Below are 14,121 nucleotides of genomic sequence, written 5' to 3' on the forward strand. Positions count from 1 at the left end.
TCTCCTTCTACCTCCTTCTCGTCTTTATTTTATATAGAAGTTGTTAGAGGTTAACTTTACAATTTCATTTGTAAGTAACAAAATATGCTGTGGGTCTTTGACAGAATGATGACTAATTAATATAGCCAACAATAGATACAATGACTGTTGGGACTGTGTGTCCCCTCATTTTGGGAAAAGGATAAAATCTTCTTCCCTTGCAAGAAGGATTTGTTCATTGTTGTACAGAAATTCAAATGTGTGTAGAAGAGTGTATATGGAAGCTAAGTAACCAAAGGCCTATACTGTGGCAATTATCAACGTATTGCCTGAGGGGCAGATCCACCCTTTATTGCCTCCTCTATGGTACTGAGATGTGTAAATATTTCTCCTTTGCCAGCTGGACTGATAGGCTAAGTCACCTGATGGTGCTGGAGGTACACTGCAGAAAGAAGGAATTCCTATTCTAGCCTGGTGTGCTCCTCTCATGAAGGTCCTACAGCATACATAGTCTCACCAGCATCCACTCCTGCACCATAAGCAGCTTCTCCAGCACCCAGCTCCTGGAACATACAGCATCTGGCAGTTCCCAGTGGCCAAAAGCTTCCCTCAACAGTATCCCTACAGGCAGCTTCACAGTGGCAAGGCATCTGTCCATGAATGGCTTTCCCCAACCTCCTCTTGGGTGACCTAAGGCAAGTTCCAAGATATGGTCCCTTCCTATGGATGCTTTCCTGAACCCCCGAGGGCAGATTTCCAGTGAATTCTGCCAGCACAGCACCTCAGTGACTTTAGCATCCATTAGCCATGGTCATTCCCTCTCCAACGAAGTCTGTATCTCAGCTCTTGGGCTAGATGGGCACCTTCCTTGGGTATTCTACCTCAATCCTGGATATAGTGATTACCTCTAGAACTGCTATTCCCAAATTTTTCAGAGTTCTATTTATTTCTTATTAACCAATTCCTCACTGCTCCAATCCTCTGTTATAGTTGTTAATTCTTTATATGAAACTTGTCCTTTTCAAATTACTGTATGGTTTCTGACTCCTGGGTTGACCCTGCAAATCCAGCCAGGCACACACAAATGCCTTATCTTTGGAGGACATGTTCATCATACTTTTTAGTATGTTAAAGAATACAACCTATTTTTGGATTAAAAATGTGCTAATCCTTATATTTTTCCAAACTATTTGATTCTGCTCATAGAACATCAGTATTTGTAACATTTCATTCATACATGAAAGCTATAGATGGAAAACTAAGGGGCTATAATTGATATTTCTGTTCTCACCCCTAGTCATTTCCCTTTCTTAGGGGTTAAAATACTATACTTCTTCTTCAACTTCCAACTACCAAGCCTTTTTTTTTTCTTCAAAAGGCTTTGTCCCTTTTCTGTATAGTGAATTTATGAAGCTTAATTAGAGAAATCTTAATTAGTTCCATTATCTAGGCCGCAGTTCATTGTAGGAATTACCGGAAAATAATATTTGAAATACTGTGCATTTTATTTTTTCTTTATACATTTTTAGTAAATTTGTAAAACTTTCCAAATTAATCCTTGAGTTAGCTGTCAAAAGGCTTGTGACTTCTAACCTCATGGGGTGCCTGGGTGGCTCAGTTGATTAAGCCTCCAACTCTTGATTTCAGCTCAGGTTATGATCTCATGATTATGAGATCCAGCCGTGAAAGGGTCTCTCCCTCTCCCTCTGCCCCTTCCCAGCTCATGTGCACGTGTGCACACAAGGCTTCTCTCTCTCTCTCTCTCTCTCAAAATAAATAAACATTAAAAAAAACACAATGAGTGTCTACTCTGAAAGAATGAGATCATTCAGAAGTCAGTTACCATTTTTTCTTTTTTGTTAATGCATTACTATCAGTTTTATAATTTTCTATTATAATTCATTAAAATGAGACTTGTCATAAAGATGGCCTCACAGCCCAAAGAACAGGATACTGATTAGATACTCATTTAATTTTGCTTCTCATCACTTCCAGAGACTCAACTTCCCTCTGAAAGAAGTCAAGCAGTGTGGAGTAAACTGGTGTGTTTATCAGTAGGTTGAATTTTCAAATTATTTAGTTCCTTGGAGTGGGGTTATCAAATTGAATGATATATGGTTTTGATCCCTGTCTACTGTAAATTTTCATATTAGAGTAAATTTTAAATGGTATAAGGCAAAAATCTCAAAATACCACTCTGCAAGCATTTTTGGTGCCCTCATCCTCCAACTGATGTTCACATCTTTATCAGCTCCATATACTCCTTTAAAAGGGAACAAGCATTCCATGAGCCTCTAACAAGAGACAGGCACTTAATCCTCACAGAAAACCTATTACTGACCCCATTCGATAGATGAGAACACTAGACAGGGGAGCTAAGTCATTTGATCAGCATCAATTAGCTAATAAGCAGTTGAGCTAGAATTTGAATCTTGGCCTTCATGGTAAAGTCCCAATAACTCTAGCACCATGAAAAACAAATCAGAACAGAAAAAAAGGAGCAATAATCCAAAAATAATACCCTGACTCTAAAAATGAGATCGGCTTCAATTCAACTGCTCAACATTTGTCTGTTTGTACTAAAGTAACCTCTTGTGATGACATCAAACCTTTTGTCCCAGAAATTCTGCTTTAAAGAATCCATGTAAGAGAAGTCCATAAGGTTGCAGTCAAATGTTTGTGCATCAAAAACATGGGCAAACCCCACATGTCTATATAGGTTGAATAAGTTACAGCCCAGACCCAAAATCAGTTATTACATAATCATTAAAAACATATTTTTCTACAAGTTTCAATGAAATGGAAAGAAAAATCATGATACAAAACATTGTAGAACATAATTATGTAAACATACAAACACACATATACACATTATCTTTTAAAAAATAAAAAGACCAAAAAATAAAAAATAAAAAATAAATTAAAAAAAAGACCAGAAAATTTACAGAGATTATTAAGTTAGCCTAATGGGAATGCAAAGAAATGTTTTTCTGTACAGTTATCTGTTTCCTAAAATATCTGTAACAAGCATTGTTATATTTGTAATAATAAATATAAGCTATTTGTAATAAAGCACATTTCAAACTTTCCAAATAGGCAAATATTTGATTTCCCAAAAATTTTGCCTATCGGAAACAATTTCCAAGATGTATAGTTGTATTTGTAAGGAATATTTACATTGTCATGAGCACTGGGTATTATATGAATCACTAATTTTACCATTTATGTTAACTAATTAGAATTTAAATAAAAACTTGACAAAAGTAAAAAGGAATATTTACAAGACCAACATTCCAATATTACTTCAATAAGAGCCAAAATTTACATGGTCATATGATAATCATGTATAAATTCAATCATAGCCCTCCTAATCAGTTTATATACATGGATAACACCCTAGAAAATTTGATCTTAACCAATAAATATAATTATTATTCCAACTTCCAAGAACTATCAAGTTAAGCTCCAAGTCTCTCTTCAGTCCATTTCCTGGAGTTGAATTTCTGTTATAAAGACAAGCCCAGAAACTATTAGTCCTCTATGCCTGAATGCAGCCCTTTTCCCCCTGATAATGGCATTCAGCTCAGGGCAATATATTATTATAATTTAAGCCACACACTTATTTTAATTACTTCCCACATTTTCCATTTGCCATCTTGTCAGAACGATGTATGAATCACAATGAACAATTAGTGCACTGGAAGAAGCGATGTGCAAGGCTAAATGAAAGCCTAGTTCGCTTTGTTGCTCAGACCAATGTCATGATTCTGACAGTCCCATTCCCTTAAGACCAAAGCCACCAAATTACATTTGACTTGCTCTTCATGCAAAGAGAAGATCTACTGATTCAACTTCCAAGACCTTCCTCTCACTTTTCCCAGGTTCGTAAGGAACCACACAAAGCAAAGCCATGTACTAAGAAAACTTCTTCAGGACTCACAGGGGACTCACCTTCACATCTTCACATTGCCCACTGCAGCCTTTGCACAAAGCTGGTATTCATAAACGCTCACCAGATTAACCTACATGGCATGCTCATTTGGTGAGGGAGAAAACTTTTCAGCAGTCTAGGCTTTCTTCCTTGTTTTCAACAATAAAAGATAAATGTGTTTGTTTCTAGTTGGAATATGCTGTTGCCAGACTGACTGGTGGTTTAGTTCTAAGAAAAGAAAGGCTTTGTTCCTTAGGTTTTCTAACCGATATAACTTCTATTTTTGTAGAGCCACAGAACCATTGGGGTTTTTCCAGTGGCTTTCTCTCATTTGATTCAGGAAGCATGAACAATAGGATTTTTACTCTGTTAACATTTGGGATTCTAAATAAGACCTGGATATGAGTAAATAACAACCCAAAGTGGCAACTGAAGGGCAACAAAATCCTTCCTATGGAAACCTTATTTATAATCCTTCCAGATTCCAGAAAATCACCCCACCGTTTATTGCTTTGAACTCAATCCCTGACAGCTTCGGATAAAAAAGTAAAGTATAATCTGGGATAAATAATAATATATTGGGGTGAAAGCTCTTTATAGTTTTGTTATTATAAAAGTTTAAACTCCTTCTGAATGTGTTTTGGAAATATACATGCTGGTTAAGCTTGGATTTGTTACTAAGAAGATATATGGCCCCCTATAACAGAAAGTTGTTTGTGTTCTGAACATTTATGAGTTTTGAGCTTCAGTGAAGTGGTTAATGGGTACACTTAACCATTGTACTTAAATTATCTGCAAATTTCAACTAGCACCTGGCAAGATGGAAGGGAGAAGAAAATTTTCTCTCCGTTGCTAAAAGATTATAAAGTTATCCCACTGACTGGGAAAAAGAGTACCTGGGGAAGATAGAGACCAGGAAGCTACCACTGCTATGTCACCTTTCCTTCTGGCTTCTGTTAGAAGTGAAAAGGAGGGACGCTCAGGTGGCTTAGTCGATTGAGTGTCTGACGCTGGCTCAGGTCATGATCTCATGGTTCGTGGGTTCTAGCTCCACATCGGGCTCTGCACTGAGAGCTCAGAGCCTGGAGCCTGCTTTGGATTCTGCATCTCCCTCTCTCTCTGCCCCTCCCCCTCTAGTGTTCTGTCTCAGTCTCTCAAAAATAAACAAACATCAAAAACATTTTTTTAAGAAGTGGAAAGGAAATTCTAAAGGGAATTATGTTAGAATTATTAGATAATGGCTTCAGTAGCAGGCTTATAAAAATACAGTTAATGAAATGATTCACTAATTTGACACAGTTACAGCAGGTACTACAACATCGAATTTCAAGAAATTTTGGAGCCGTACTGGTCTACCATGGCCAAGAATAGCACCCAACTCTGCACCAACAGTCGACTCAAGGACAGGCTATAGCATCACCCTCAGATCATTTTTCCAGATACCACTCTGGAGCCCTCTCTGGATATCTGCCTACTGAAATGAAGAATTTCTGAACTCCTACTTCACCACAGTAATACCACTTCCTGGCCTTATACTTCATAGACTTTTGCTGACTTCCATATCCAAGCTGACTAGAACATGGAGTATACAGAATCAAACCTTTATGTAATACTGAAAAGGCAAATTTAACAAAATTATAGAGAGAGAGATGCAGAGATAGAGAATAAGAAGGCTAGAGCATGAAAAAAAGAGAAAAGAGAGGGAGAGGGCCATGGCCTTCTACGAATTTTCATCATATCATTAAGATCCAACTCAACTGCTCCCATTTTTTGAAGACTCACCTAATCACCATTAATTGATTTCTCTCCATGTTTCCATAGCATTTTGAGTATGATTCCTAACAACAATTTTGCTCTATATCACGTCAGCAGACTTTCAGTAAAGGGTTAGGGAGTTTCTGTTGCAACTATTCAACTCTTCCATTTTATCATGAAAACAGCCATAGACAGTATATAAATCAATGGGCATGACTGTGTTCCAGTAAAACTTTATTTCCAAAAACAGGTGGCATGACGGATTTGGTTCATGGACCATAGTTTGCTAACCCCTGTTTGATATCACATTTATTTATATATTAACTCTCTCAGCTACATCTAGGAGCAGAATAATTCCTCAGCAATTGTGAACACCAGTTTGAAAAATTCACAGGGAAGTTCTTCTAAGACCCTAAGTATAACACAACCACTTTCAAAAAGCCAGAAGTATTCTTGAAACACCACCTCCCATCTCAAGCCCTCCACATCTTTTAACACTGTGTATTCTACCTTTCAATGTCCAAAGAGCATTATTCACGACACATAAGAAAAAACAAATGTGGATTGAGAAGATCAATTTTTTCGCTAAACAATCAACATTATGCCAACCATCTTTTAAACTGTTTTCCCGTCTATTTTCTTTCACTACTGCATAGATAGGCAAAAACAAATTGCACTAGAAACTTATTTGAACCACTGTAGAATGATGTTTTAAATACAGTTTCAATAAACTGTAGGAGTCAATACTATACAGACTTGAAATATAGTGACTCATTAAAAAAACACTCCTACTTAGAACCTTCTCTAGTGGCCAATCACAACTTTGGGCTGCTTTGATTTATGACACTGGCCACTGTGGCCCAGCCATTTAATCTTATAATCAACATCAATCATCAATTTTTATTACAACGTTTTGCAGGCTGAGCAAAAAGATATTTCTCCTGAGGACAAATTAGGCACCCCAAAGTGACTCTTGCAAATAAATACTATTAGCCATACCTTGCTGTGCTACTGTTCACTCACAGCAATTCATTCTATAAGTGCCACAAAAGCCAAAAGCAATTGTGTAATTTTAAGAAATAAAATAAATGTCCAAAGAGAGTCAGATAATATAATGGCTATCTAGTGACTGAATAAAGATTTTTAGTGGTTCAATGACAACATGTACTTTCACTTATGCTTCCAATGGTTGTCATCCAGAAGATACTAAGTGTGTCCAAATATCCTTCAAGACAGATCATAACTCACCATTAAGATGATGCAAGGCCCTATTAGGTTGACAGGCAGACTTCCCCATTGGTTCAAGGTGCTCGCTCATCTCTGAGCTTGCACTCAATAGGGAAAAAGTAATGGCCAAACAAAAGACACTATGCAGAATGGCTAATTGCCAGATATACCACCAATAAATCAGCTAGACCCCATTAATAAGTAATGGTACTCAATTTTCTGTTAATTCAGATGCTCCCTGCAAACCCAGGGAGCTCTTTAAAAGTAACTGCAGTAATAATTCCCCTTTATGTAAGTCAAATAAAATTATCATTTAATCCTGCAGTTGTATCCTGTAGAAATAATCATTACGATGAATTATTTAAAATTATTTAAAAAATATAATCACTCCAAAATCACAAATTATGAATTATTTTTCAGAAGATTACAAGGGCTACTATAGTGGGTAAACATATTTAAAGAACAATATAAGCTTTTCAAAAACTGTATTAAGAAATGTTATACAGTGATTCCTTTGTTGGTTTTCAAAAGGCTAAGCTGGTATATACAAAGGTTGAGCTATCAGAGCCTTCTTCTTTACAAGCAGCCCAAAGGGCATCTCCCAAACTCTTATTTTTCCTGGATCTTGTAAGATGGCCCCATCTTTGCCTACCAATATGAACCATACAGATAACTCAATAAAGTAAGTGCTTAGGAAGACACTGGGATCCAGGCAATGTGAATTTCTGGCACATAAGCCACAAGAGTTCCTGTTGGTTTTAGTGCTGCCTTCAGTATTTTTAAATAAATACATACAAATTTCCTCACTTGATCTTCAGTACTTGAAATCTATTAAAAAAAGATCAGGACCTTTTGTTCAAATTAATAACTAGCTTATGATGTGCATAAATTTGCTTAATTGAGTTCAAAAGGCTCTAAGTCTAAATATATAAAATAAAATAAATGAATTACTGCTACAATTCTAAAGTACATTTAAATTCAATATTCAAGACATGAGGAATATTTTCCTACCATCTCTTGAATCAATCAAATTAACATTTGGATTAGAGAAAATAAATATTCATATGACAGTTCCTATTATGAGTTCTTATAGAGGTTACCAACCAGGGATAAACTCAGATTTCTCCACAAAACCAGGCGAAGAATGCAGGTCCCCACCCGTGAGGCAGGATCACCATAAGGATATAGGTCATTATAGGTGCCTAGCACATCCTATATCCACCAAAGCACCAGCTTTGCCCATCACCACACAAAATCCTAGGAAGACGTGACAGATGGTGAGAACTACACAGATGTTGCCAAGTCCCCCAATGATTTTGTTCCATGCCTCTTGTATTATACATTATATATTTCCAACACTGAGCCAGGGAAACTCAGTGGTTACACAAATATAAAGAGCTACAATTTGCATGATTTTTTTCCATCAAAAGCAGAGTTTCCCAAAGGGTGGTAAAGGTGCCATAATTTTAGATAATACACAAATGAACCTTAAAATGAAATAAATAGTTATATATTTATTTTCATGGACATTTAAAAAAATATAACTAGCAAACTAACTTCAATTTTTATTGAGATGTGACTATTCTTAATTTTTTTAATTCAAATTTAAAATGACACATTTTTAACTTTTGAGGTGTCAATTTTAATTTAAAAATTTTAAGACTATAACAGTATGTGGATATGGTTAAAGGAATGATGGTGATTTGCAAATTTCTGAATATTTAGAAGTGCCAAAGCCTTTTTGTGTTACTAAAAGTTCATTTGTTTTTGATATTTAGTTCAGGATACCAAAAGTTTAAATTGAGAAATTTATAGGTATTAGTCCTGGGGATTTTTCCTCCTTAGGGTCCTTAATGACGTATTCATTGACAGGTGAATGTGAGTAATAATTCTGATAATTTCTGTGCACTAAACTGTGGCTATATATACATATATATACATATATATGTAAATACATAGAAATTACACACATTTCTCTATACAGAAACATTTAAGGTTAAAATTGTGACCCTGCAAGATACAGATAAAAGATTTTAGTTTTAAATTTTTAAAAAATGTTAAAAGGCTTCTGATGCCCTGCTGGGCTGAGTGACTGAGACCTGGGGCAGGTGCTCTGACCCTTCTCTAGGGCTCATCTGCAAAACAGGGGCAACAATAATCCTCATTTAAGTAGGTCACAGTCGGGTGTAAAGAAATGATTTATAAAAAGCTTTTTAGATATATATATATACATATATATATATATATATATATATAATAATTCTATTATTATTATAACCTTTATAGAGGGAAGGTCCACATTTCTCCAAGAGGATTAAAAAACAAACAAAACAAAACAAAAAAAACATACTTCTCTGCCCCTGATTTTAGGTTGTAACTGAGCTCACCCCAATAGTTACGTGGGGTCATCACTTGGCTTCCCAACTCCTACACCTGCAACAAAGTCTGCAGCACAATGAAGCATGGAGCTTTTCCCCAGGATGGGAACAGAAGGCTGCAGTATAGGATCTATTATAGAGGGACATGTGGGCCAGGCTCATTGAGGGAGCTCCTGAGATAGCAGGGGTAGCAAAGGGGACACTGAAAAGTGTGGACGCTGAGGAGCAGTCTGTGTCAAGGGTCTCAAACCCAAACGCCTTCTGGGACTGAATGGACAATGAACAAAACTGGACAAATGGGGGCCGTGCTGAAGTGGTGAGCAAATGCCTCAGCTAACAAAGGCAGCCATCACCCAGTGCTAGCTGTCATCAAATGAGAACTGACTTTGCAGGAAAAGTTGGAAATCATTTTTTATGTGAAATCTCCCACTTATTATTTAGGAACTAATTCCCCCCAAAATGTTAAATCCTCTGCAAGCCAAATAAAAACCAAGTCTGTGGGCCACATGCCATTCTACAGCTGCCATTTTGTTACTTTAGCACTATTATACCAACCTATGAGATAGGGGGAGAGAAAGCGAATCACAGGGAGAAGGCTATTTCTCAGCCATTTTCTACTGTCATGTCAAAACAACAAAAAAAAGATAGCCAGCCTGTAAACTACAGCTAACAACACTCTGGCAGGGGTGTTGAAAAGACTGACCAAAATGCCAGTTTTCACGATCCTCTGAGAAAGCAGTTTCCCAGTGTTTGCCTTTGGCCCCGATTAGGGTAGTACCATTACCTCTTGCCTACAAGTCCCTGTATTTTGACGCAGGACGACAAAACTACGACCGCTGCAAACACGGCCCCCAGCCACCTGGCTTCCTAACAAAGAACTAAGATCTTCTGCATTTCCCAGCCTTCCCCTCAATCTCTGAGATTCAGGTCTCATTAAAGACCAGGTCTGAAGGGCAGTGCACTGGCAGTGCCAACGAAGTCACCTTCGAGGGTCATTCTGGTCAGGCAAGGTTAACCCAGGCGGGTTCAACTCTTGCTGGCCTCACTTCACTGCAAGTAGGGAGGACTTCGAAATCCAACAAGGGACAGTTTCTAAGAATACCATGTTCATTCCACCTCTGACCCCGACACCACACCTGCTCCGGGAGGATCCTTTATTCTCGAACAGGAACTCGAGAGCCAAAGCATAAGAGACTCTTAAAAACTGAGAACAAACTGAGGGTTGATGGGGGGTGGGAGGGAGGGGAGGGTGGGTGATGGGTATTGAGGAGGGCACCTTTTGGGATGAGCACTGGGTGTTGTATGGAAAACCAATTTGACAATAAATTTCATATATTGGAAAAAAAAAAAAGGAACTCGATTACCTGCCTTTCCGTCCTGGAGGAGGCCTTCCAGAGAAACAGGCACCCCGCACGTGCTAAAGCCATGAACTCCGTCCCAGTCACAGAGTTTTGAGGTGGTAGCGCTCTCCGTCCAGTCCGCAAGCGCTTGTTGCTCCTGGAAGTGGGGCGTGAGCCCCGCCCCCCACACGGGCTGCTGCCTCGTTACTCCCACAATGCCCCGCACCGGGCACAGCATCCAGTTCCAACTGCGCGAAGGGGGAGCCTTTCCTCGGAAACGGAAATGATTAGTTTCTCTAATCTTATGTAGTTCGCTAAGTAACAAACGCAGAGATTTTGTGTGTGTTATCTGTTCTGATGAACCAGGAGAGCTGTTTATTTAGATCATGTGGTTTCTGTGCAAGGTTGTAAGATCTAAGCAGTGAAACTCAAAAGCATTTCCCAAGTATTTGGAGGCCAGATTTGCCCCCGGCTCTGTAAACCCTACTTAATCCAGGTTTAAAAAAAAAAAAAAAAACCATATAAGAATACATCAGATATCCTTAGTTTGCATTTCAGCTGAAAGGGTTCTATTCAAAGCCCCCCTCACCAGTCAAGCTCGCAGACAAAACTCACAGGTGTCTGTACTTGGCCCTCTTTTGTTTTTCCAGGTCATGGTGCCCCCCTCATTATCAGAAAATAGACCACAACAACAAAACACATGCTCCTCTGACCAGACCACAACCCACAGGCAGAGCCCCTCAAGAAACCTGCCACCTCCTGCTCTACCTGGCCAAGAATCAACCCCCTCCCTTCACCCCTCATGGGCAGCTGCAACCCTCTCACAACCTTGAGAAAAAAAAAAAAAAAAAAAAAAAAAAAAAACTTTAAAAGGCCCTACCCAACAGAAGCTGGGGCCAACATCTCTTTTGACATCTGGCCCCTCTCTTCCTTTGGAGAGTGAATTAATTGTCCTGCTTGTTGCGCTACTCTCTGTGCAACTCTTTGCCACCTATGTCACTGGTCACCCTAACATCAGCTATTAGGTGGTTCCTTATACACTATATGCTCAGGATTTTTTAAAGCATATTTTCTAATTTAACAATTCCAGAAACACTTTCCATTCCACTTTTCAAATGACATTGTTTACTAAGTGCAAGTTATGCCATATATATATCTATATATATCTATATCTATATCTATCTACCTATCTATATATATATATATCATGGACTAACTGTATTTTAAAAATATGCCCTTAACTCTTAATGTAGACTCAAAAAGCAATAGTACTAAAAGAAATGTTAGAACTTAATGTTCCCAGCCTCTTTATTTAAAAAAAAAAAAAAGGTAGCCAATATTCACCTGGAGACTTTGCTTTTTGGGAAACACAGGTGGATATGCTTAGATTAAGAACATATTATAATCGGGGCACCTGGGTGGCTCACTCAGTGAAGCGTCCAACTTCAGCTCATGGCTCGTGATTTTGAGCCCCACATCCCGGCGTCCAGCTCTGTGCTGACAGCTCAGAGCCTAAAGCCTGCTTCAGACTCTGTGTCTCCCTCTCTCTCTGCCCCTCCCCCGTTTGCGCTCTGTCTCTCTTCCTCTCAAAAATAAACATTACAAAAAAATTAAAAAATAAAAGAATATATTATAATCACCTATTATCAGAAGACAGCTTTTAAAGAAAGTAAGCATTTGTCCTACTGGGTAAAGCAAGTAAGATTAAAAAGCCCTCAATGAAATAGGCCATTACAATGAAATACAGTCCTGTGTATGCTGGCCTCAGGGATGTGAGACATGCCAGTGTGGAACATGGTACAAAAAGTAACCAGCATAGGTATGTCAGCACCAATGGGGGGAAGCTGAACAGACATCTTCCTTCACTCAGTTCTCTAAACAGAGACAAGACCAAGAAAGGGGGAAGGGACTGTGGAAATGAGTCTCAAAATCAGCCCTTCTTTTTCAATGACTGAAAACCTCATATCTGACAGTACTAGTTTCTTTTTCTAAAGACCATGATCTGGAGTGAAATCCACCTCATCCTGTGAATGTCAAGGCCCTCATCGATGGGAAGATTTTTTTTTTTTTTTAGTGTGTTTGAACTCCCAAAGACTAACCAAGAAATCTCTGTGCCAGCCCAACCAAGACCTCAGAATAGTGCCTGCTCAGCTGTACCGACCCCAATGTGACCATGCCCCACCCTGCAGGACAGCAACAGGACAGGCTGCAAGGAGGAAAGTACAAGGTGGACACCTGAGCAGAGCTGACAGTGGCGTGTCTGAGAGTAAGCCCCACACTTGGGTCATGCTGGCACAGCAATCACCTGGAAAGAAACACCTGAAAACCAAAGAGCAGAACAATATAGTATTAAAGTTGGTCTTAAAATACTTACTTGTCCCCAGCCCTACACTCTAATCTGTTCTCCTGACCCCCAAGTAACAAAGATAAGAATTCATGTCTGCAAAGCTCAGGATCCAGGAGGCAAAACTAAAGCAGGGCTGAAGCTGTGTTGCTATGGCCTTGCCTCTGAAAAGTGGCCATAGAAGCAGCAACCTGGGGATACAGAGGGGACACAATGGCAAAGAAGCAGCCAGAATGCAAAGAAAGAATGCTGGAAGGCCATATTTCTCCTGCCCCTCCATTGTTCCTGACAGGTAGCTACACAAATAACTAGCCAGTCACTTCCCCCAAACAGTTTAGTTCCCTGACGATCGTTTAGTGCCAGGTTTTAGGATACCAAGAGGACAGTTCTTTCTGAGAAAAGTGGGCGAGTGTTCAAAAAAGGTTTTAGAACATAGGCAAAATTTGAGCTGGCCAGTAATAACGATGAGGATAACAGCTAAATGTACTGAGTGTTTACTCAGTTTAATTAACTGTGCTCAGTGCCTATGGAGATTATGTAATTTAATATAATTATAAAATTAACTCAGTGCGCAGAAGTTGCATACAGAAAGCATTGCAAAAGGAACAGCATGAGCAAAGGTAAGGAAGTGAGAGAGTGCTGTCACATTCAAGAAATGATGAGGTGAAAGAAATAATGAGTAGGTTAAGAGAGGAGTTGGAGCGGGGATAGCAAACGCTTCCAGGAGGCCTTCCCTCCTCGCAATTCCCCATTCTGATTACTGCTCCGCATGCTGTCCCCTCCACACTTAAAATGCACAGTTTGCCGGATGTGCCTGTCAAGATTATATTTGGCCAGAAGTACCAAATACCTATAACAGAAGGCAGTTTATTGCTTCCTCACATAGAAATCCAGAGAGAGGGTGCCCAGGGCAGTATGGCAGTCCCATAAACACAGGGCCCCAGTCTCCTTCCAGACTTCACTCCTCCATCCCTAGGTGAGGCCCTCATCTGCAGGCTCCAATATGGTCACAGGAGCTTCAACAGTTACATACACATCCAGTGAGCAAGAAGATGTGAAAAAGAATGGCCAAAGGGAGCAGAGCGGACAAATAATGGAGGGTCTCAGAAACTGCCAGAGAACAATTCCTCTTACACAGCACTGTCCAAACCTGGCACTGGCCACATC

The 14,121-nt window shown here is 39.1% G+C and overlaps 1 protein-coding gene across 1 annotated transcript in view; it reads right to left on the reverse strand.

Moving 5' to 3' along the window:
• IQCJ (IQ motif containing J) overlaps window positions 1–10,778 on the reverse strand; it is a 458,243-nt gene extending 447,465 nt beyond the window's left edge. The window contains exon 1 of the mRNA XM_042998932.1: window positions 10,635–10,778. Within this exon, the coding sequence (XP_042854866.1) occupies window positions 10,635–10,697 (63 nt within the window). The 5' untranslated portion in view covers window positions 10,698–10,778. The remainder of the gene's footprint in view (window positions 1–10,634) is intronic.
• Window positions 10,779–14,121: the final 3,343 nt, after the last annotated feature.

The sequence above is a fragment of the Panthera tigris genome, chromosome C2 (genome assembly GCF_018350195.1).
Source record: "Panthera tigris isolate Pti1 chromosome C2, P.tigris_Pti1_mat1.1, whole genome shotgun sequence".
In the NCBI taxonomy this organism is placed as follows: Eukaryota; Metazoa; Chordata; class Mammalia; order Carnivora; family Felidae; genus Panthera; species Panthera tigris.